General features: G+C 46.2%; 1 protein-coding gene across 20 annotated transcripts in view; it reads left to right on the forward strand.

Annotated features, from left to right (window-relative positions):
* The window catches only part of RIN2 (Ras and Rab interactor 2), a 208,264-nt gene that overhangs the window by 146,047 nt on the left and 41,121 nt on the right, over positions 1-21,096 (forward strand). For 13 of the 20 annotated variants that reach the window (XM_070802118.1, XM_070802117.1, XM_070802114.1 and 10 more), the window contains 2 exons: positions 14,395-14,475; positions 18,600-18,792. In XM_070802118.1, the coding sequence (XP_070658219.1) occupies positions 14,395-14,475; positions 18,600-18,792 (274 nt within the window). The remainder of the gene's footprint in view (positions 1-14,394; positions 14,476-18,599; positions 18,793-21,096) is intronic. The other 7 variants (XM_070802126.1, XM_070802128.1, XM_070802122.1 and 4 more) reach the window with 1 other exon arrangement.

Below are 21,096 nucleotides of genomic sequence, written 5' to 3' on the forward strand. Positions count from 1 at the left end.
TTCCCCTTGACTTTGGTATGAACAGTTTTAATGGGGTCATTTTTTCCCCAGAAACTAGACAAATACACAGTGATTTTTGATCAGAGATTTTCTGCCCCGTGTTCAATGTAGTTCCAGGTTTTTTCTCTTCACCCTTAACATTTCCTTTAAGGTTTTTAAATTTAAGAATGACTATAAACATCCCACGAAACCTTTTTCTTTTTCACGTTAGTGTCAGTTATTCTTGAATGCTATACTGGTTGATACGGAATTTATGAATTTTAAAGGCTTTTAGAAGGGAAATAGGAAAGTTGAGATTATCTTTTTTTAGTTTGTTTTTTAATTGAAGGGTAGTTGTTTTACAATGTTGTGTTGGTTTCTACCAAACATCAACATGACTCAGCCATAGGTTTACCCATGTCCCCTCCCACTTGAACAGCCGTGGCACCTACCTCCGCATCCCACCCCTCTAGGTTGTTACAGAGCCCAGGTTTGAGTTCCCTGAGTCATTCAGCAAATTCCCCTTGGCTATCTATTTTACATACGGTAATGTCTGTTTCCAAGATTATCTTTAACAATGTGTACGGTGTTCACCACGTGTGGACCACTGTTTTAAGTACATTACATCTGCCAGCTCATTGAATCTCCTAACGACCCTTGAAGGAAACTCTATCGTGACCCTAGTTCTGCTGATCTGGGACCCATGTGACATGGAAAAAGCCCACCTGAGAAGCCTCTGGATTCTGTGCTGGGATCTCTCACTGACTGTTTGGAGCATGGAACAGGGACTCAGTTTTAATCCCTCCATTTTGCCCAGTGGAGAAGTCAAGAGAGGCAGATGACGGAGAGGCACTGTGAGGAGGACTCTGAGCTGTTTGCAAATGAGGGCAGAGCAGGACTGTGGTTACAGGGAGACAGTGGGTCAGCCTGGCACAGAGCACCCTGAAGGGCAGATGACCGGGAAGCAGTGGGAGTGAGGGGAGCAGAACCCAGTCAAATGAGAGCCTTGTAGACAGAAGACACACCCCAACCCCATCCCACCCTCATCTCCTACCCCCATCCCCAGACGTGGGCAGGGCACCTTCTGGTGGCTGCAGGAAGGCATCCCAGTCACCTTCCTTTGTGACGTCACCCATGGTGAGGGTGCCTGGGCGCTGTGGGCTACCGTCACCTGCCCCAGGCAGTCACCAGGAAGCATCTGGGTGGATGCGAAGTGAAGTACCCGCTGACTCCCCAGGTTAGGATGCGGTTTCCTGCCTGCGGTGGCTGCTCTGTGGTTAATATTGAGATGAGCTGGAGGTCTTTAGCCTTTTCAGGTGTCATGGAGCCTCTCCTCGGGATAATACTTTACATGCATAAAATAAAATATGTAGCGCGACAGCGGGAACAACTGAGATACAAGGATCAGAATTGTTAACGTGTGATTCCATAGCGTAGGTGCTCCTTTACTGACATGTTAAAGGCCAGGTCAGGCTGTGGGTTGAGGAGCCGCTCTCATCTGGAGGCGGACAGGCAGGCCTGCACTGACCCTGAGAGCATCTGGGGCTGCTGGTGGTGACAGGGTCTCAGGGGCTGAGAGCACTACTGAGATGTGATGCCTACATTCAAACTGGGAGGAAGTTAATTGCAGAAGGAAGCAGGTTAGTGGAAGTAAAGATGTCCCTTTTTTCTATCCATGGTCAGCTCCCACCTTCTGTCCCCTGCAGGGACACTCGTGGGCATCAGGGACACCAGGCTCCCTGGTCTCCTCTCACCTCGCCTGCCACTGGCTGCTTCCTCCTTGTCCCCCTGCCCACCTGACCCTGGGACTCCCAGCGGCCTCTGCACCATCCCCTTTCTTTTCTGAATAGGACCCTCAGTGTCCATATCAGTAAAATAGGGACAATAACGGAGCTTTACCTCTGAGTTGTTAGGAAGATGGAGTTAACAGCTGTGAAGCACTTGGCCCAGTGTTAGCACGTGGTAAGCACAGTATCTTGTTTACAGAGACATCTCTAGAGCCACTTCCTGTGTGATCCCATCCAGGCTTGTGGCTTATGATCCAACCATAGGTTAAATGGAATCTTTTTGGTTCCACTTCCTCTTACCTCTCTCCATCTCATCCATCCGTCATTATGAGCATTCCCACCTCCAGAACATTCCCAGGTTCCCAGCTTGTATCCATCCCTAGGCTGGTCCTCTGTTGGATCCACATGTTTGCATCCAGCTGCCCACAGCCTGACCCTTGGCATTTCAAACTTACAAAGACCAGGACTGAGCCCTTGGTTTCCCTTCACAAACGCTTCAACCCTGACACCTCTTGTCTCATAACTGCCTTCCCCTCTATCTCCAAACTCTAGCAGCTCTGCCAATAAGATAGATCCAGGGTGGGACCACTCCTCACCAGCACTGCAGTAGACCCTGCCTGCTGCCCCTGCTTTATCTTCACCGATTCACCACCTCTGAGCTGGTTTTTTTTTGTTTTGTTTTGTTTTGTTTTTAATTTTTGGCACAGCTCCCGCAGCATGTGGGACTTTAGTTCCTGGACCAGGGATCAAATCCATACTCTCTGCATTGGAAGGTGGAGTATTAAACACTGGATTGCCAGAGAAGTCCCTCTGAACTGTTATCTAAGTCAGAGGATGGTCTGACTTTAGTTCATCTGAATCCAAGTCATGTCCCTCCCGTTCAAAGTCCTTTAGTAGTTTTCCATTTAAAACCAAAATCTTCACCGTAGCCTTCAGTCCTTCGGGGATCCAACCCCCACCCCTGCCCCGCAAATCTCTTCTGACAGTGTCACCTACTCCATCTGTCTACTCCAGCCCCTGGGCTCCTGGCCAAGCAAGCTCCCACCTCCCAGACTTTATCCTACCGTTCCTTTTGCCTAGAATGCCCTTTCTGCAGGAAGCAGTCACCCATGGACTCTCCTTTCTCCTGTCCCCGCAGCTGGCTGTTATTATTATTTTTTTAATATTAATTTATTTCTTTGGCTGCATTGGGTCTTCATTGCAGCCACATGTGGGATCTTCTTTGCATCTTGCAGGGACCTTCATTTGAGGCTCATGGACTCTCTAGTTGTGGAGTAGGGGCTCTTAGTTTCCCAACCAGGGATTGAACCTGTGTCCCCTGTGTTGCAAGGCAGATTCTTAACCCCTGGACCACCAGGGAAGTCTCTGGCTTTATTCAAAGTTGTAGAATTTGTACAGACCTGAAATGGACTCACTGGCTTACGTTTGTGTTTTCTGCCCCCGACACTAAAAACTATGCTGTGTGAGACCAGAGACTTCATCTGTGCCCAATGCTGTTTTTTTTCAACACGCAGGATGGTGTCTGGCAGGTAGCATACACTTAGTAAATATTCAGTGAATGGACAAATGACAGTCGCCAGCCCCTTTGAGATTCTAAACATATTCAAGCCTCTTGGAAGAGCAAGACGCCAGGCTCATAAAGCAATTAGGGGACCTCAGTTCAGTTCAGTTCAATTGCTCAGTTGTGTCCAACTCTTCACGAACCCATGGACTGCAGCACGCCAGGATTCCCTGTCCTTCACCAACTCCCAGAGCTTGCTCAAACTCATGTCCATTGAGTCAGTGATGCCATCCAACCATCTCATCCTCTCTCGTCCCCTTCTCCTCCTGCCTTCAATCTTTCCCAGCATCAGGGTCTTTTCAAATGAGTCAGCTCTTCACATCAGGTGGCCAAAGTATTGGAGTTTCAGCTTTAGCGTCAGTCCTTCTAATGAATATTCAGGACTGATTTCCTTTAGGATGGACTAGTTCCATCTCCTTGCAGTCCAAGGACTCTCAAGAGTCTTCTCCAACACCACAGTTCAAAGGTATCAATTCTTCAGTGCTCAGCTTTCTTTATGGTCCAACTCTCACATCCATATATGACTACTGGAAAAACCATAGCCTTGACTAGATGGACCTTTGTTGGTGAAGTAATGTCTCTGGTTTTTAATATGCTGTCTAGGTTGGTCATAGCTTTTCTTCCAAGGAGCAAGCATCCTTTAATTTCATGGCTGCAGTCACCATCTGCAGTGATTTTGGAGCCCAAGAAAATAGTCTGGTGCGTAAAGAAATAAAATGTTGAAGATGTGGGATAGGCTTTAAGCTTCCTCCAGAGCATAGGAAGGGCCCCCCAGTGTACTCCCTTCTGATCTCCATACCCCAGGAGTAAACACTTTCCTGGCTTCTGTTGCCATCAGTCAGATTTGCCTGTTTGGGGCCTTAATACAACTGGAATCATACAGTGTGTATTCCATTCTATGAATACAGCACAAGTTGTATTCTCCTGTTGATGGATATTGGCATTGTTTCCAGTGTGGAGCTATTTTGAATAATGCTGCTGTGAACGCTGGGCTGGAAGAAGCACAAGCTGGAATCAAGATTGTCAGGAGAAATATCAGTAACCTCAGATATGCAGATGACACCACCCTTATGGCAGAAAGTGAAGAGGAACTAAAAGCCTCTTGATGAAGGTGAAAGAGGAGAGTGAAAAAGTTGGCTTAAAACTCAACATTCAGAAAATGAAGATCATGGCATCTGGTCCCATCACTTCATGGGAAATAGATGGGGAAACAGTGGAAACAGTGTCAGACTTTATTTTTCTGGGCTTCAAAATAACTGCAGATGGTGACTGCAGCCATGAAATTAAAGGACGCTTGCTCCTTGGAAGAAAAGCTATGACCAACCTAGATAGCATATTGAAAAGCAGAGACATTACTTTGCCAACAAAGGTCCGTCTAGTCAAGGCTATGGTTTTTCCAGTGGTCATATATGGATGTGAGAGTTGGACTGTGAAGAAAGCTGAGCACTGAAGAATTAATGCTTTTGAACTGTGGTGTTGGAGAAGACTCTTGAGAGTCCCTTGGACTGCAAGGAGATCGAACTAGTCCATCCTAAAGGAAATCAGTCCTGAATATTCATTGGAAGGACTGACGCTAAAGCTGAAACTCCAATACTTTGGCCACCTGATGTGAAGAGCTGACTCATTTGAAAAGACCCTGATGCTGGGAAAGATTGAAGGCAGGAGGAGAAGGGGACGACAGAGGATGAAATGGTTGGATGGCATCACTGACTCGATGGACGTGAGTCTCAGTGAACTCCGGGAGTTGGTGATGGACAGGGAGGCCTGGCGTGCTGCAATTCATGGGGTTGCAAAGAGTTGGACACAACTGAGTGACTGAACTGAACTAAACATTCTTGTGTCTTTGGGGGGAACATGTGTGACAAGCTTCAGTTTGGGACATAGGAATGAATTGATGGGTTGTAGGATACTTATATAGTCAACATTAGTAAATGGTGCCCAACAGTTTTCCAAAGTCATTATGTCAATTTGCACTTCCACCCACAGTGTGTGAGAGTTCTGAATGCTCTGTTCTTATCTACACTTGCTGTCATCTACCTTTTTAAATTTATTTACTTATTTATTTGGCTGTGTTGGGTCTTAGTTGTGGCAAGCAGGATCTTTAGTTCTGGCATGCACACTCTTAGTTGCAGTGAGTATGTGTGTCCTATATCACTTAGGTCGTGTCCAACTCTTTGCGACCCTATGAACTGTAGCCCACCCGGCTCCTCCGCCCATGGGATTCTCCAGGCAAGAATACTGAAGTGGATTGCCATACCCTTCTCCAGGGCATCTTCCCGATCCAGGGATCAAACTTGCATCTCTTATGTCTCCTGCATTGGCAGATGGGTTCTTTACCACTGGTGCCACCTGAGAATCCCTAACTAAGAAACGTATGCACCCAAATCTGGTAGAGCCATTTTGGCTATTTGGGGGGCTCAAATTCTTCATTTAAACTCAGAATACATTTTAGCCTCCAATACAGTTTCCCATAGTTAATAAATACATGTCCTCAATATCGGTGACTTTAAGTACAGAATTTAATGTCACTTTGTATTATTCCTTTCCATCTTTTCCTCTTGAAATAGTACATGCAGAGTGACTATTCTCCACTGATTATAGCCACTTTTGGTCTTCTGAAAGTCTTGGAGGATCTTTTCATGAGGTCTTTTGGAACAAGTTCAAGTCGTCAAAGGCAAAATCGCTTTGTGTTCTGTCTCCTGACATAGTGTCTGTGTCATGTGCAAAGCAATATTTTGCTCTTTTGCCATATTTGGAAACCCGTCTGCCCCTCAGAATTTGGGGCTCATCCTTAGGTCCCACAGCATCTGAGAGCAGACCATGCCCAGAACCAACCACACCTGTCAGAAAAGTTGGTTTGTCTCCTAGGAAGCTCACAATAATCACTTGCTACAGAATCTTAGCTATATCTTGTAGCATCTTAGATTCTTTCTTTAAAAAAAAATGCTTACTGTTATCAAAGTTTATGTTCATCTTACACATGATCTATTTCTAAGAATTATTAACACTATTGTTGTTTTAGTCACTAAGTTGTGTCTGACTCTTTGAGACCCCCATGGCCTGTAGCCCACCAGCCACCTCTGTCCATGGGATTTCCTAGACAAGAAAACTGGAATGGGTTGACATTTCCTTCTCCCAAGGATCTTCCTGACCCAGGGACCAAACCCACATCTCCTGTATTGGCAGGTGTATTGTTCACCACTGAGCCGCCAGGGAAGCCCCACGCATATTTCCATTAATTCTGATTTGTCAGCCCTCGCCTGTTCACCTTCTTTCTCGAAGACTATCTGATGGCAAACAGGATAGAGAAGCTCTTTGACTTGAGTTGAAGACCCATTTGTCTGAAACACTCAAGTGACACCATAGACACAGCTGCTCTTTCCTTCAGTGGAAGCAGGACAATGGGGTGCTTTTGGGGGGACAGAGCTCGGTTCATCAGAAGCAGAAATAGTTTTGCAGTAAGACAGTGACCCATCATGCCAGTGAGGATATTCTGCCATGACTTGCCTGACCAGTTTTCTCCCAGTTCCTTAAGATGTTTCCTGATTTCCAACCACTATGCAGGTGTTTGGATTATGGTATCAAGGAATTCTACCTGGACTGACCAACTCTTTTCTCACACTGTTACCAAAGTGGCAACAATTAAGTTCAATTTACATAAAATGTGTTTCGAGCGGGTGCTATTTGCTAACATACCTAGACAGGAGCCTAAAGTGTTACACAACTTAAGGAAGAAAGAATGGTCAACAAATATCATATAATGGGAAGAGGACATAATAGTGGACTGTGCCAGATGTCCTGGGGACCTTAGCGAGGATGTGGGTAATTCCAGGTGGGAGGCGGTTTTAGCAAAGATGCGACTCAGCCTTAAAGAATGAGGTGAGCAGGTGTAAAGACATCCTCTAAATCAACAGTTCCCGAAACAATTGTTTTGCCCATTTTGACTGGTGATATTGGGGAAGGTTTTTTTTTTTTTTTTTTTTTTTAACATTTATTTTTGTTTATTTATTTGGCTGCGCCAAGTTTTAGCTGTAGCATGTGGGATCCAGTTCCTCAACCTGGGATGGAACCCAGGCGCCCTGCATTGGGAGCTCAGAGTCTTAGCCACTGGACCACCAGCAAAGTCCCAGGGAAGGCTTTTAAAAAGAACATATAAGATTTCTTTTTTGATCAGCAAAAGCAAAACCTGCACACTGTAGAAAAAGCATAATGCAAAAAATAAAAATCAGTATTACCACGAACCCACCCCCTGAGATATAGTCTCTTCTGATTGCTCGTTGGTTATTTTCGTTCTTTGCCTGGGTACATGTCCTACCAGTGTTTCCTGGGCATCTGAGTGGTAGATTATGATTTTCGCTGACTTACAAGGACGTTTTTGGAGAATTCTGGAAAGGCACAGTGTGTCCTGGAAGTAGATTCCAGTTTTGTTGTGGGGCTGGTGGCCCAGATCTCTTGCGGCCTTTACAGACCTTGGCTGGCCGCTGGATTGGTAGTTGACTTTGCTGCAGAACATCGGGTCAGTTAGATGCAGGGTCTGACTGAATCTGGCTCTGAGACACCCGTGGTGTGACCCTAAGGAGAATTGCTTTTCCATGAAGCTCCACGCTGGCCAATGGCTGGGCTCCGGGATCAGCGGGTGAGACACAGCCCGCCTGGCTCCTGCTCCTGTTTTCAGCTTCAAGGGTGCCCAGGACAACAGGTCCTTTGTTCCTTTCTTAGTTTTACAGGAATGAGGGGAGACCCTGCCAGCATGGGCTCCTATCTGCCCTTTCCATCTCTCACTGGTAAGTCATTGGCAGGAAGTTCATAAGTAAAAAAGTCACTGAATCCTTCTCCTCTCCTGCAAGTGGCAGGGCCGCATCCCCTGATGTTCCCTTTCCTGTGCTGTTCTCTCCAACTGGTCCTCAGTTGATGGAGCTTTTTCATAAAAATCCTCCTGTCACTGCTTTTAGAAATCTTCTTGAGGAAGTCAAGGCCTCCCCTCCTCCCCCAGCAAGTAGTAACCCTTGGCCAGGGGGGATAAAGCCCGTCACCTCAAATCTGTTCATCTTTGTCCTTGCGGAGTTCAAGGGGACAAAAAGTCCATGGGGAATGAAAATACCCATTTTTGTAGTGTAGGGAAACTGCACAATTCAGGACTGGGCCCAGTTCTACCAATTTCTAGCATTTGACCTCAAAGAAGGAGATGGCCTCTAGTTTCCTCTAGATGGCCTCTAATTTCCCTTCAATGAAGGTAGACCTGCCACGCTCCTTATGAGAACATGCCACCTCCCAGGCCTCTGCCCATCACATTTCCATCCCAAGTGGTAGGTCAGAGTCTTCTCAGCTCACCTGGCAAATTCTCTGTTATAAACGGAGAAAGGAGCCACATACAGCCAGAATGAACTGGGGCCCCCTCCTCCAGACTGGACCACTACACAGTGGGTTTTATTTGGCTTCACACATTCTAAAGAAGTGTTTGCATGACTGAGAGTGTTAGGAAATCATTGTACATCAGCTACCAGGCATCTCTGAAATGAAAGGTTTTCTGGGAAATTTGTGTTTGCTATGTATATGTGTATGTGTGTTTAGCAACATTTGGAATTGGTCCCTTTGCCAGAAATTTTTATTAGATGTATCTTTTTGGGATGAGCTGGTCTTTTCTGTCTCTCTACCTAAGAGGCTTTTTCTTTTTTTTAAATTAAGCATTTGTTTATTTATTTGTTTATTCATTTGGCCACTCTGGGTCTTAGTGGCAGCGTGTGGGATCTAGTTCCCTGACCAGGGGTGGAACCCAGGCCCCCTGCATTGGGAGCACAAAGTCTTAGCTACTGGACCAGCAGGGGACTCCCTGTGCTGGGTTTTGACAGGTGGGTTGCAGCCAGTTACAGACACTCAAGAGCAGTTTTGACGTATACGTATAGGTGATTCAGATCGTTGTACAGCAGAAACTCACGCAACGTTGTTAAGCAATTATACGCCAATTTTTAAAAAATGGAAATAAAAGGAAATGAAATGGGGGGAAAAGTGTGAATGTCGCAAGGAGGGGCTGAGAAGAGGCGATAGATGCTCTTCTCAGGGTGGTCTTCCCTGCTGAAACTAAGAGAAGGTTTGTGAAGATTAATACAGGAAAAATAGTCTTCTTACTCGAATCATCTTAGCCCATCATCCGTTGTGCCCAGTTTTTCACTTATTCATGTGCCATCTTTGCTATTCATTTGCCTGATATTTTTCTTTAAGTTGGCTGCGTGTTACATTTAAGATAAATTTAATAAGCCAGCCATGAAAAGACAAGTGCTACATGACTCTGCTTATATGAGGGATTTAGAGTCGTCAGATTCATAGAGACAGAAAGTAGATGGTGGTTTCCAGGCACTAGGGAGAAGGGAAGAATGGGAATTACTGTTTAAAAGGTAGTTTTTTGGACTCTGTGGGAGAGGGAGAGGGTGCACTGATTTGGGAGAATGGCATTGTAACATGTATAATATCATATATGAAACGAGTCGCCAGTCCAGGTTCGATGCATGATGCTGGATGCTTGGGGCTGGTGCACTGGGATGACCCAGAGGGATGGTATGGGGAGGGAGAAGGGAGGAGGGTTCAGGATGGGGAACACATGTATACCTGTGGCGGATTCATTTTGATATATGGCAAAACCAATACAATACTGTAAAGTTAAAAAATAAAATTAAATTAAAAAAATAAATAAAAGGTAGTTTTAGATTTGCAAAAGGAAAAGAAGTCTGGACGTGAATGGCTTCATGAATTTATACTTCACAAATCAGGCAGCATTCCATCTACGGAGGAAAAAGGCGCTCCCTTGGGCTGCAGGAAAGGAAAGGTTTTTTAAGGTAGAGAGGAAATGGGAAAATGAAATTATTAGCAAAGAATTCATCGTTTATAGCAAGGTCACCCTCCTAAGGAAAAGGAGGGGCCTATTAGACAGTATGTCTTATTAGTGTTAACCAGGAAATTTCAAGTTGGCTGCTTACAGGTCACATTCTTGAGGAAGGTTGAAACCATACTTAGCTTAGTTAGGAAGTTTTAGTGGGCTCAGCACAAATAACTCCATTTGGAGCCTGTCATTTCTTTTTTATCAGTAGTGATGGTTGTGCAACAATATGCATATGTATTCAACACCACTTAAAAATGGTTAGGATAGTAACTTTTATATTATGTGTGTTTTTCCACAATAAAAAATGGGGGGAAAAGTCAATTAATACCTCCACCATAATGGCGAATTACACTAAATCCATATGGCTATTAAATGCTGGACATTAAAATGAAAACCATGCTTCCATATACTATCTTAGTATATCCAGCACTCTCTGGGAATTACTCTCAATTTTTGTAAACCACTGAAAAGTTATAAAATATGAAAAGTAATCTATTCTGTCCTACCAGGGCGGGGGTTGGTTTTGAGTTCTTTGCTTTGTAGCCAGACTCAGCTCTTTATGTCAGGGAAAGAGGCAAGGAGATGAATCTTAAGTCATAATTAAGTCCTCAGCAAAAGCAACTTGAAATCCGGGACTCTGCTCTTATTGTTTTTGTTTGTTTGTTTTCATTTTGTTTTACTGACAACACTAGCAACTTATTGGTAATTACCGGCCCCATCCATTTCTCTTGATTCATTCTTTGTGTAATAGGCCTTTACAGTGTAAACAAAGACAAACTCTTAGTTTTCTTAAGGGTATGGAAGGCCAGCCCTTAGGTTGCAGGAAGAACTCTGAGTCTTCCTTGAGAGTTGAGTTATATTTGCTGGAAATCCAGGGAGGGCCTAGAAGGTGAAACCTGGGTGGAGCCTGCCTCTTACCCCTTCAGATCCTAAATCCAGTGCCCTTGTGAGTTACTCAGTCCTACAGCCCACACCTGGGATTGGCCAGGAAGGAGCAGGCACAGTGGGCAGACTCCCCTTTGAAGAAGAGAACTAACTACCTGATAGAGGAGACCAAAGGTGGTGTGTAGGGCCAGAGAGCTGGGATGTAGGGAAGAAAAGGGACAAAGGCCAAAAGCCAAGGTGCATTTTAAGGAGTTGCAATAACCCTTCCTCCAAATGCCTGCAGACTCAGTCATCCAGTGTCCTCAGATGATTCAACTCACAGAGTTCTTTGAGTAGAGGCAAGACAAAAAACTTGGTTAAAGTGTAAGGGTGGGTTTTCCGTGAAGGAGATCACAAAGGTACCAAATTCCCAGGCAGAAGGGATGGGTTTGTGCAAAGATGCCTGTTCTTCCTCCATGCAAACACCCAGAAGGGAGCCGTAGAATCTGGTTTGGGAGCCCACCTTATATACATCATTATATAGATATAAGTCTTCAGAGCACTTGCCATTCATTCTAAGAGAGGTTTTCTAAAGTCGTTAATGAACTAAACCAATTCCTTTTTCCTTTGAACTATGATCTAACACTCTGCTCTAGAAAGGAACAGTCTTAGCACACATTTAAATGATTTAGTTGAAATAGCGTTTGCCCTTGAACAATAATCAAGTACAGCTTATCATAGATGTTGATATAAATTGTCCATTTAAAAAGTATAATTGTTTGGCCTAATGATTTTTTAATGGAAAGGAAGTTTTAATATTTTATTTATTTAGCGGCACCAGGTCTTATTTGCAGCACTCAGGATCTTTGATCTTGGTTGTGTCATGCAGGATCGTTAGGTACAGTATGTGGTATCTAGTTCCCTGACCAGGGATTGAATCCCGGCCCACTGCTTTGGGAGCACAGAATCTTAGCAACTGGACCACCAGGGAAGTCCCTTAATGATGTGTTTCTAATGCACATAGGATAGGTTTGGAGAACTTTCTCTTTGAGGTTTATACTTCTGTCCCCATGTCCTGACTGAGGACAGAGCCCTTTGGACCACTGAACTCTTTCTGAGACCCATTTGCCAAACAGACTTGTGTGCCCTTGTTGAGCATGACAGTTTGGTATTTGCTTGTATCTCGTTCCTTTAAACTGCATTTTTGCTATTCAACAGCTGAATTAAGATTCTTATACACAGAACGTTGCCGACTGTATCGCTGCACTGAAACAACTTCACATCAAAGTTTCATGTCTATTATGTATTGCTTTCTTTTTAAAATAAAACAGATTTATTTATTTTTGGTCACGCTGGGTTCTCATCGCTGTGGGCTGGTTTTCTCTAGTTGTGGTGATCCAGGGCTACTCTTTGTTGCAGTGCTTGGGCTTCTCATTGCGGTGGCTTCTGCTGAGCACAGGCCCCAAGTACTCGGACTTCAGTAGTTGTGGCACACGGGCTTAGTTGCTCTGCGGCATGTGGGATCTTCTCAGACCAGGGATTGAACCTGTGTCCCCTGCACTGGCAGGTGGATTCTTAACCCCTGGACCACCAGGGAAGCACCTTTGTATTAATATTGCTTTCTTATTTGCCCATCATTAAGAAAGACTGAAGTGTAAAGTAATGTGTTGTTTTGGATAGGAGCTGGGGAGGGAGTGATGTATTGGAAAGACACGGGAGCCTTACTGAACACGCTTGGTCTAGACACTGGACCTTAATAGCTGCCTGGATGGATTGTGCCGTACTCTGGGGTTCTGGATGAGGATCAGAAAGCATCCTTTGGGAACACTGCTGCAAGTTCATGGTTCCTCTGAGATGAGTCTGATTCTGTGATGTGTGATAGAAGAAGCAGGCCTTGGTCCTGAATTAGAATGCACTGCCTGCCGTTGCTTCTTCTTGCACCTGCCTAGGCTACCAACGCCTGGTCCCAGGAATGACAGGAATACAGCCAAGTGGAAAGGCCACTCTTGTCCCACACTCTGAACAGCCTGGCATTGAATGTGACCAGAATGTTGGAGAGCCCTGCCCCCCAGGCTAGGTGTGGTCATCGGCCATCTGCTGCCGGGCCCTGGAGCCCAGTTGGAACGAGAGCAGACAGGGTCCGAGTTTTTCAGTGTTTATTCTCTGCCTCTAAAGCCATCTTAGGGCTGTAGGGCATTTTTTGATTTGCCCAGGATTTTCACGTGCAGGTATGGGGCTCACTGAATCCATAATTGAGCTTCATCTCCCCCCTCCCTGAAAGTAGCCTAGATATTTGGAAATACTAGTTAATAGTTGAATAAATAAATGGATCCTCTGCTCATAAAACCCAGTAAGGGACTTCCTTGGTGGTCCAGTGGTTAATTAAGACTTTGCCCTTCCAACGCAGTGGGTACGGGAACTAAGATTCCACATGCCACGTAGCACAGTCAAAACAAAAACAACAGTGAGGTGCCATGTATTTTCCCGTCTCATTTCCCAACCTAATACTTGAGAAATTTCAAGCTCCAAAAAAGTTGCAAGAAGAGTACTATTTATAACTGCTCACCAGTTGTCGGGATTTCACCTCCTTTTCCTTCCCTCTGTATTCTTCCCTTTTTTTGAGGAGGTGAGAGGTGAGGAGGAGTTAACTACTTGGTACTTAATTTCTAACATTTTCACACTTGGCCCCTGAATTTTTGAGTATGCTTCTCTTAAGACCAAGAACATTTTCCTGCAGAATCGTAATAACATTATCACAGTCAGGAGATTAAATATCAACACAGTAGTATCGCATATGTATTCCTCATTCAGATATTGTTCCTTCTAGCTGCATTTTATTCTGAGGCCGTATGTGATTGGTTCTGTGCGCTCAGTGAGATTATCACATCTGTTTAGTCTCCTTTTCTCTACAATAACTCACAGTTTGTGTGTGTGTGTGTGTGTGTGTGTGTTTGAGATTTATTTATTTATTTATGGCTGCACTGAGTCTTCGTTGCTGTGCAAGGACCTCTTCCAGTTGTGGTGAGCAAGGCCTGCTCTGTAATTTCAGTGTGCGGTCTTCTTATTGTGGTGGTTTCTCTCATTAAGAGTGTGGGCTCTAGTGCACATGGGCTTCAGTAGTTGTGACGCATGGGTAGTTGCCCTGCGGCAGGTGGGATCTTCCCAGCCCTGCCAGGTCCCCTGCCCTGACAGGTGGATTCTTTACCATGGAGCCACTAGGGAAGCCCTTTTTTGTTTTTAATTTTTTACCACACTGACATTTTTGAAGAGTTCAGGCCAGTGGCTTTGCAGAAGTCCCTGAATGTGGGTCTTTCTGTTTCCTCCCATAGGGATTCAGGTTATAGGCGTTTGGGGGCAGGAAGACCCGGTGATGCTATAACCTTTTCAGAGCATCGCATCCGAGGCAGCAGGTGAGGTGGTGGAGATGTCAGTCCCGGTCACTCGGTCAAAGTGGCTTCTCCCTTGTCAGGGCACATTTCCTTCTTCAGAATAAGGAACACTTGGGGTGGTATTTTAAGGCTGTAAATGTTCTGTTCCCTAAATCTTTCACCTACTGATGTCAGCATCCATACGTGAGTCTGCCGCTCATCAGTTCTGCACGGTGGCGGAGATATTAATTGCCACCTTCAGACAAAGCTTAAAAAGGGAGCTGGCCGGATCGCAGGTGCCAGCCTCCCCACTGTGACCATGTCCTGTGTCTCCTGCTCAGTGGTTTGTCTTTTATAAGCCTCTCCTCCTTTGTCCTTCCTCACATCTGTCTTAGAAATCATGGCATCGAATCTCATCGGGTTCTTTCTCGGATTGGATTCCCTAGACGCAGAGCCTGAGACAGGGCTAATAGGATGTGATGGGAGGAAACCAGACAGAGATGGGGGATCAGCTGGGGTATGGCCTCTGCCTGACCCTGCAGGGAGCCCTGAAGTTTGACTGGTACCCACCTTGGACCTGTCCCACCTTGAAGCCAGAAAGCCTCTTCTCCACTTGTGTCACCAAGTCCTGAGCCATGCATCTGCTCCCGGTGGGTGGGGGTGGCTAGCTTCCTGGGTTGCCCAGGGAAGGAAGCAGCTGTGGGCTTTTGGCAGCCAGCACTCATAGTAACAGGGGCACGGGTGCCTAGTTGATCGAGGGGATCTTGGCAGGCAGAGTGCCAACAGCATCCACTACAGCTTCAGTGTTTCCCTCATTAGTTCTTTCCTGAGCCTTGTCCCCATAAAAGCCAATCTGTCCTGTAATCATAGGCTATAAACCTCAGACAGCTGGCTGCATAAAGGCGTGAGCTTAGTCATTTGCAAAGACAAGGTCTAATTTATGGTTGCTCCTTTATGAGGTCCCATGAATCATATTTACCGCCTTCCTGTCTGGGCCCTGGCTTTTGTAGGTGAGGTCAGTTGTCAGAACAAAGGCTTTGTAGCTGCTTAACAACCAAGGCTGCTTAACCGCACAGGCTGGGCCCTTCTAAGGAAGAGGTATCAACCTATTCACTCTCAGTACACAAGTGTCCAGACTGCCATGTTGGGGGAAGGAGAATTTGGTTTTGATAAAACATCTCTTAGCTTTCCTGGTGGCTCAGATGGTAAAGAAAGAATCTGCCTGCAATGCAGGAGACCTGGGTTTGATCCCTGGGTTGGGAAGAACCCCTGGAGGAGGGCATGGCAATCCACTCCAGTATTCTTGCCTGGAGAATTCCATGGACGGAGAAGCCTGGTGGTCTACAGTCCATGGGGTCGCAAGGAATCGGACACAACTGAGCAACTAACACTTTCACTTTCACACTTCCAAAATATCACCAACTTGAGATGGCAGGGCTGACATGTGTCTTTATTTGGTTTCCTATAATTATTATTTATTTGGCTCTGCCGGGTCTTAACTGCAGCATGTGGGAACTAGTTCCCTGACCAGGTATCGAACCCAGGACCTCTGAATTGAGAGCATGGAGTCTGCCACTGGGCCACCAGGGAAATCCCCTAAGAGCTCTTTCAATGGCATGTTACCTGTGTCCTCTCAGCCCCAAACAAAACACAAACGCCAACCACCTAATTGGGTCTGGGTTCAAGTGCATATTTTACTCTTAGGCCTCAAGCCTGTGCTCCTCGAGCTCTGGGGCTGGCAGCATCAGAATTCCCCCAGAGCTTGGTAGAAATGCAGAGTCCTGGGCCCACCCCAGACCTGCAGAATCAAAACCTTTGGGGCTGAAACCAGGAAGCGCATGTGGTCACATCCCCAGGGGATTGCTCCCCCAGGCTCAAGCGCTGATGCAAAGCAATGGTTATAAACTTGGGTGCAGGCTGGGGCTGCCTGGGGAAGCTGAACCATTCTGATGTCTGCATTCTGCCCCCAGAGTGTCTGATTTATTTGTTCTGGGGGTGCTGTCTAGCCATCACAAAAATTTATCCTCCCCAGGCAATTTTCATGTGCAGCCGAGGGTGGAAACCAGTGCTGTAAAGTTGCCTTCTTTACCTCATGGGAAAGGAATGTTTATGCCAGCTTCATTGTGAAGAGTTTGTCCTGAGCACTGCAGAGATTCTCTTCAAAACACCTGGAGGCCCTGGAATGGCATTTCCAGAATGAGGAACTACCCTTTCTGGGCACAGATGGCCCCATATGGAAACTTGTAGCAGCAGTAAAGGAAAACACTCCTTACTTGAGAACAGATGAAATGTAAATATTGAATGGAAGCCCTAGATTCTTTAGATCTGGAGAGTCTTTAGATCTGGAGCAGGTCTAAAGATGGCAGGGGAGAAGGTGGGGTGTGGTCTCTAGTGGCCCATGTGCTGTCATGGGGTGGCGGGGGGTGTGTGGTTCCTAGGTCTGCATGCCCCACGCGATCTCTTAGAGCAGAGTGGCCCACGGTGGGGTGGCATACCCCTTCTCCCCTCTCCCCTTACATTCAGGCCCTGTCACCTTTCTTCCTCACTGTTGAAGGCTTCCTTCAGACCACATGTATGGGTCTCTTGGAGTGCACACGTTTGAAGATGGTGTGTATCCCACCTGAACTCCGCCGTGCAGACATGGGTGGTCAGGCCTGGTGGTCCCACTGGCTGTTGGGGCCAGTGGGGATGACCACGGGGGACCACAGGGATGACCAGCATGGAGAACTCTGAATGTGGCAGAGGGAAGATACCCCAGAGCTTAGGCAGCCTTAGACGGGGACCTCCACCCTCTCTCAGCAGAGCGCTGTTTCTCGGCCTGAGCCTCCAGGCCCTCTTTTTGAAAGCTAAGATCCTGGCACCTCCTTTCAGGGCTACTGTGAGGAGCAGATAAGAGAGTATTTCTGAAGATTTGGCCAACAGTAGACAGCACCAGGTTACAGCCATATGGTGTTTGTGATCTCACCTGTTAGCTGCAAAGCTGGAGAAACACCAAACTTCTGGGATTTCCGGCTTTGCCATTTCACGGCTGTTTATTACTCTGGAGCTTGTTGAACTTCAGTTTCCTCACTTGTAAAATCGGGATTAAGTACTCAGAAATAGGGTTAGGGTTGGGAGGCAGAGGAGATGATATACGTCAAGGTGATATTTTTGTACTGAGATTTCATTCACATACCATAAAGTTCAGTGGGTTTTTTTAGTACTTCACAAAGTTGTACAGCCATCAGCTCATCTCATTCCAAAACATTTTTGTTACCTGGAAAGAACCTCCAAACCCTTTAGTGGTCATGACCTACCCCAACCCCTTCCCAGTCCTTGGCAATCACTAATCTTTCTGTCTCTGTGTTTTTATCTAACCCAGATATTTTGCATAAATGGGATCAGTACGCTATTGTGCCTGGTTTCTTTCACTTTGTGTGGGATTCTCAAGGTTTCATTCCATTCCATGGAGTCTTCAAAGTCTTCCATTTTGTAGCATTGATCAATGGCTCAGTAATAAAAAGAATCAATGACCATTACGGCTGAATAAAATTCCATTTTCTGGATATACCACATTTTATTTATCCTTTCTTTAGTTGATGGAGATTTGGACTGTTTTCACTTTAGGGCAACTATGAATAATATTAATATGGTTTTATGAATAGTGTAATACCATTCCACTGTGGGATTCTGTTAGAAATAATATTAATAGTGAAAGTGCCTGAAAGGAAATGAAATCCAGTTTATATGGGTATGAAATGAGTGCCTGAGGAATGTTTGTCTGTGTTTTCGGAGCTTGCCTAGTCATACTCTTGGCCTCATGGTTATTGTATGGAATTTAGCACTTAGAGTTTCTTTTTGCTCAAGGTGAAGACATGCCCTAATTGCAGAAAACAGAGTAAACAGCATTTAGGATATTTAGAACCCTGTGAAAACTGGGTTAGAAGGGGAAGGTTGAGTGTGTTGAGGGGTGTTGAGGACTCGCTACAATGTTAGACATATAGAGTGACATAGAACCCAGTGTCTGCCCCTGGAAAGCTTTCAGTCTGGAGGGGAAGACAGAAGAAGTGGTGATGAAGGACGGGGCCTCGGGCCAGGGTAGGTCCAGCCAAGAAGAGCACAGGGTGCTGTCTTCATGAGGGAGACCTCGCTGCAGCCGTCTGACCCCTGCCAACTCTCTCTCCTAGCATGGTAAGGCACAAGGACGATCACTACTCCGAGGAAACGGACGCCAAGACCTGCCCCCGGGACTCGGGCTACGACAGCCTCTCCAACAGGCTCAGCATCTTGGACCGACTCCTGCATACCCACCCCATATGGCTGCAGCTGAGCCTGAGCGAGGAGGAGGCGGCGGGAGTCCTGCAAGCGCAGCCTCCGGGGGTAAGACCCTAAGTGGGCAACTGGGGAGGTGGGCAGGGCCGTCACTTCCCTAAAGAGAAAGACGGCGAGTTCCAGAGAGTTCTTCCCAGCCCCTAGGGAGCACGGTTCCCAGTTTGTGTGTCTCGTTACAATGCAGAGAAATTCTGGAAACTTTGAGCAGCTCCCAAAATAGAGCCCTTCATATGCTCAGTGACCTTGGGACCTCAAGACTCTGAGGGATAATAGGGCAACTGGGTACTGAGGAGGGACCGCTGGCCACGGGCCCCGGGCCTGACTTCTTGAGATGTGGCATGGAGGATGAGCCTGGTTGTGGGGTCCTCAGTCTGTGGTTTTCCTTCCATTATGAGCCTGGGAGCCCTGGCCTGGGTCCAGCCATCCAATTCAGGACCCAACCTTCAAAAATTCCACATCTGTAATCTTGTCTACTCTGGCTGCCAGTGTCATCCTCTTTCCCTTGTGTGGTCTCAGTGACAAATCAAGGCCCAGTTTGGTTTCTTCAGCACCCCCCTACCCAAGGCTACACAAGGGCTTCCCGTGTGGCTCAGCTGGTAAAGAATCTGCCTGCAATGCAGGAAACCTGGGTTCAATCCCTGGGTTGAAGATCCCCTGGAGAAGGGAAAGGCTACCCACTCCAGTATTCTGGCCTGAGAATTCCATGGACTGTATAATCCATGGAGTTGCAAAGAATCAGACACTATTGAGCAACTTTCACTTTCACCCAAGGCTAGTCTCATCTAACTCAAGCCCACTCCATGATGCTATAGAAGTTTCTTAGAAAATGTTATTCAGTGATAGGTAGATATATTCTGTGCTATCTGACATGGTGGCCACTGGCCTCATGTAGCTATTTAAGTTACATTAATAAAATAGAATAAAACATTTGGTTCCTCAGTGGCACTAGCCATATTTTAAGATCTCACTATCCCCAGTGTCTGGTGGCTACCATATTGAATGGACAATGCAAAGTATAGAACATTTCCACCATTATAGAAAGTTCTTGGGGACAGCGATTGTGTACAATGTAGACTTCTAAAACAAGGGTAAATACAATAAATCACAGATAAAATAAGACTGGAAACAACACACCACAAGAGATAGAAACTAAGAAATAGATGGAGAGGCCGGGAGAAAATTCCTTCAGTAGCTGGCTGAGGAATGTTGTAACAGCTGGACACAAAAATAAACTTTCCAGTTTCCTATCAGCCAGAGCTTGTCGGTTGTTACTTTTTGACTCACAAGTGAGTCTTTGTTCCTCATCCGAGGGAAGCAGACAGGACTAAGTCCTCTGCTGGAACACGTTTGGGAGGACAGGCACAGTATTGAATCATCCTTGTGGAGAATTCCTTGGCCGTCACACCAGGTTGTTTCCTCTGGTTTAGGTCTGTATGATCAGGATCCGTTCTGTGAGGCCCCCACTTTTTGCAAGTTGAGTTGTCTGCTTTTGTATTTCTGCAAAAAAAATTCTAAAGAGGGAGGTTGCTGTGTTGCTAGGCAACCTCCTAGCAACTCACCCCAGCACCTGGAGTCAGGCATGTCCATTCCTGCTGGAAACTGGTGGGGAGCAAGTCAGGCAGGAGGTTCTCCACCTACTGGATCCCTCTGCAGGATCTGCCTGATGGGATGGGGCTGAGGGCAGGGTAAGGAGAAGAGAGGCCACAGTTCACCAGGAGAAGCAAGGATCCTGAACAGAAGGAGGAGCGGGTGTATGAAAGAGAAAGGTTTGAAAGACCAACCTTAGTGGCATCTGGTCCTTAGGGTGCCACCATCCCTAATTCATCTATAGCCCTAAGACAAGGATCGGCAAACTCTTTCTGTGAAGAGTCAGAATGACAGTATCTGGGGCTTTGTGGCCATAGAGCCTCTGTCACAGCCACTCAACTCTGCCATCATAGGGCAGCCGCAGCTGTTTAAGTATGTAGACCAAGCAGCAGGCTGTATGTCAATAAAACTTTATTTATGAAAGCAAGTGGCAGGATAGGTTTGGTCTGTAGGCCATGCGCTGCCAACTGCTGACCTAAGGTTTTGGATGTTCAGGAGATAAGGCTCAGAGATTGTACCCTCCCTGAGCGTCAAGACTCAAGGAGACCCCCACCTCCCAAAGGGAGAGATACTTCTTTCCACCAACCAGCAGCTGCCTCCTAGCAGTACTTTGAGGCTTTTCCTCATCACAAAAGCATTGTGGGAACACCTGCTTCTGCCTCAGGATGACCCAGAACTATTGACTCCCACAACTGGCACATTCTGTGGCCACCTCTCTATGGTCACTGCGGAAAAAGAGAGCCCTGAAGATGACCTTCCTGTCTT

Source organism: Bos indicus, chromosome 13 (genome assembly GCF_029378745.1).
Source record: "Bos indicus isolate NIAB-ARS_2022 breed Sahiwal x Tharparkar chromosome 13, NIAB-ARS_B.indTharparkar_mat_pri_1.0, whole genome shotgun sequence".
Lineage (NCBI taxonomy): Eukaryota > Metazoa > Chordata > Mammalia > Artiodactyla > Bovidae > Bos > Bos indicus.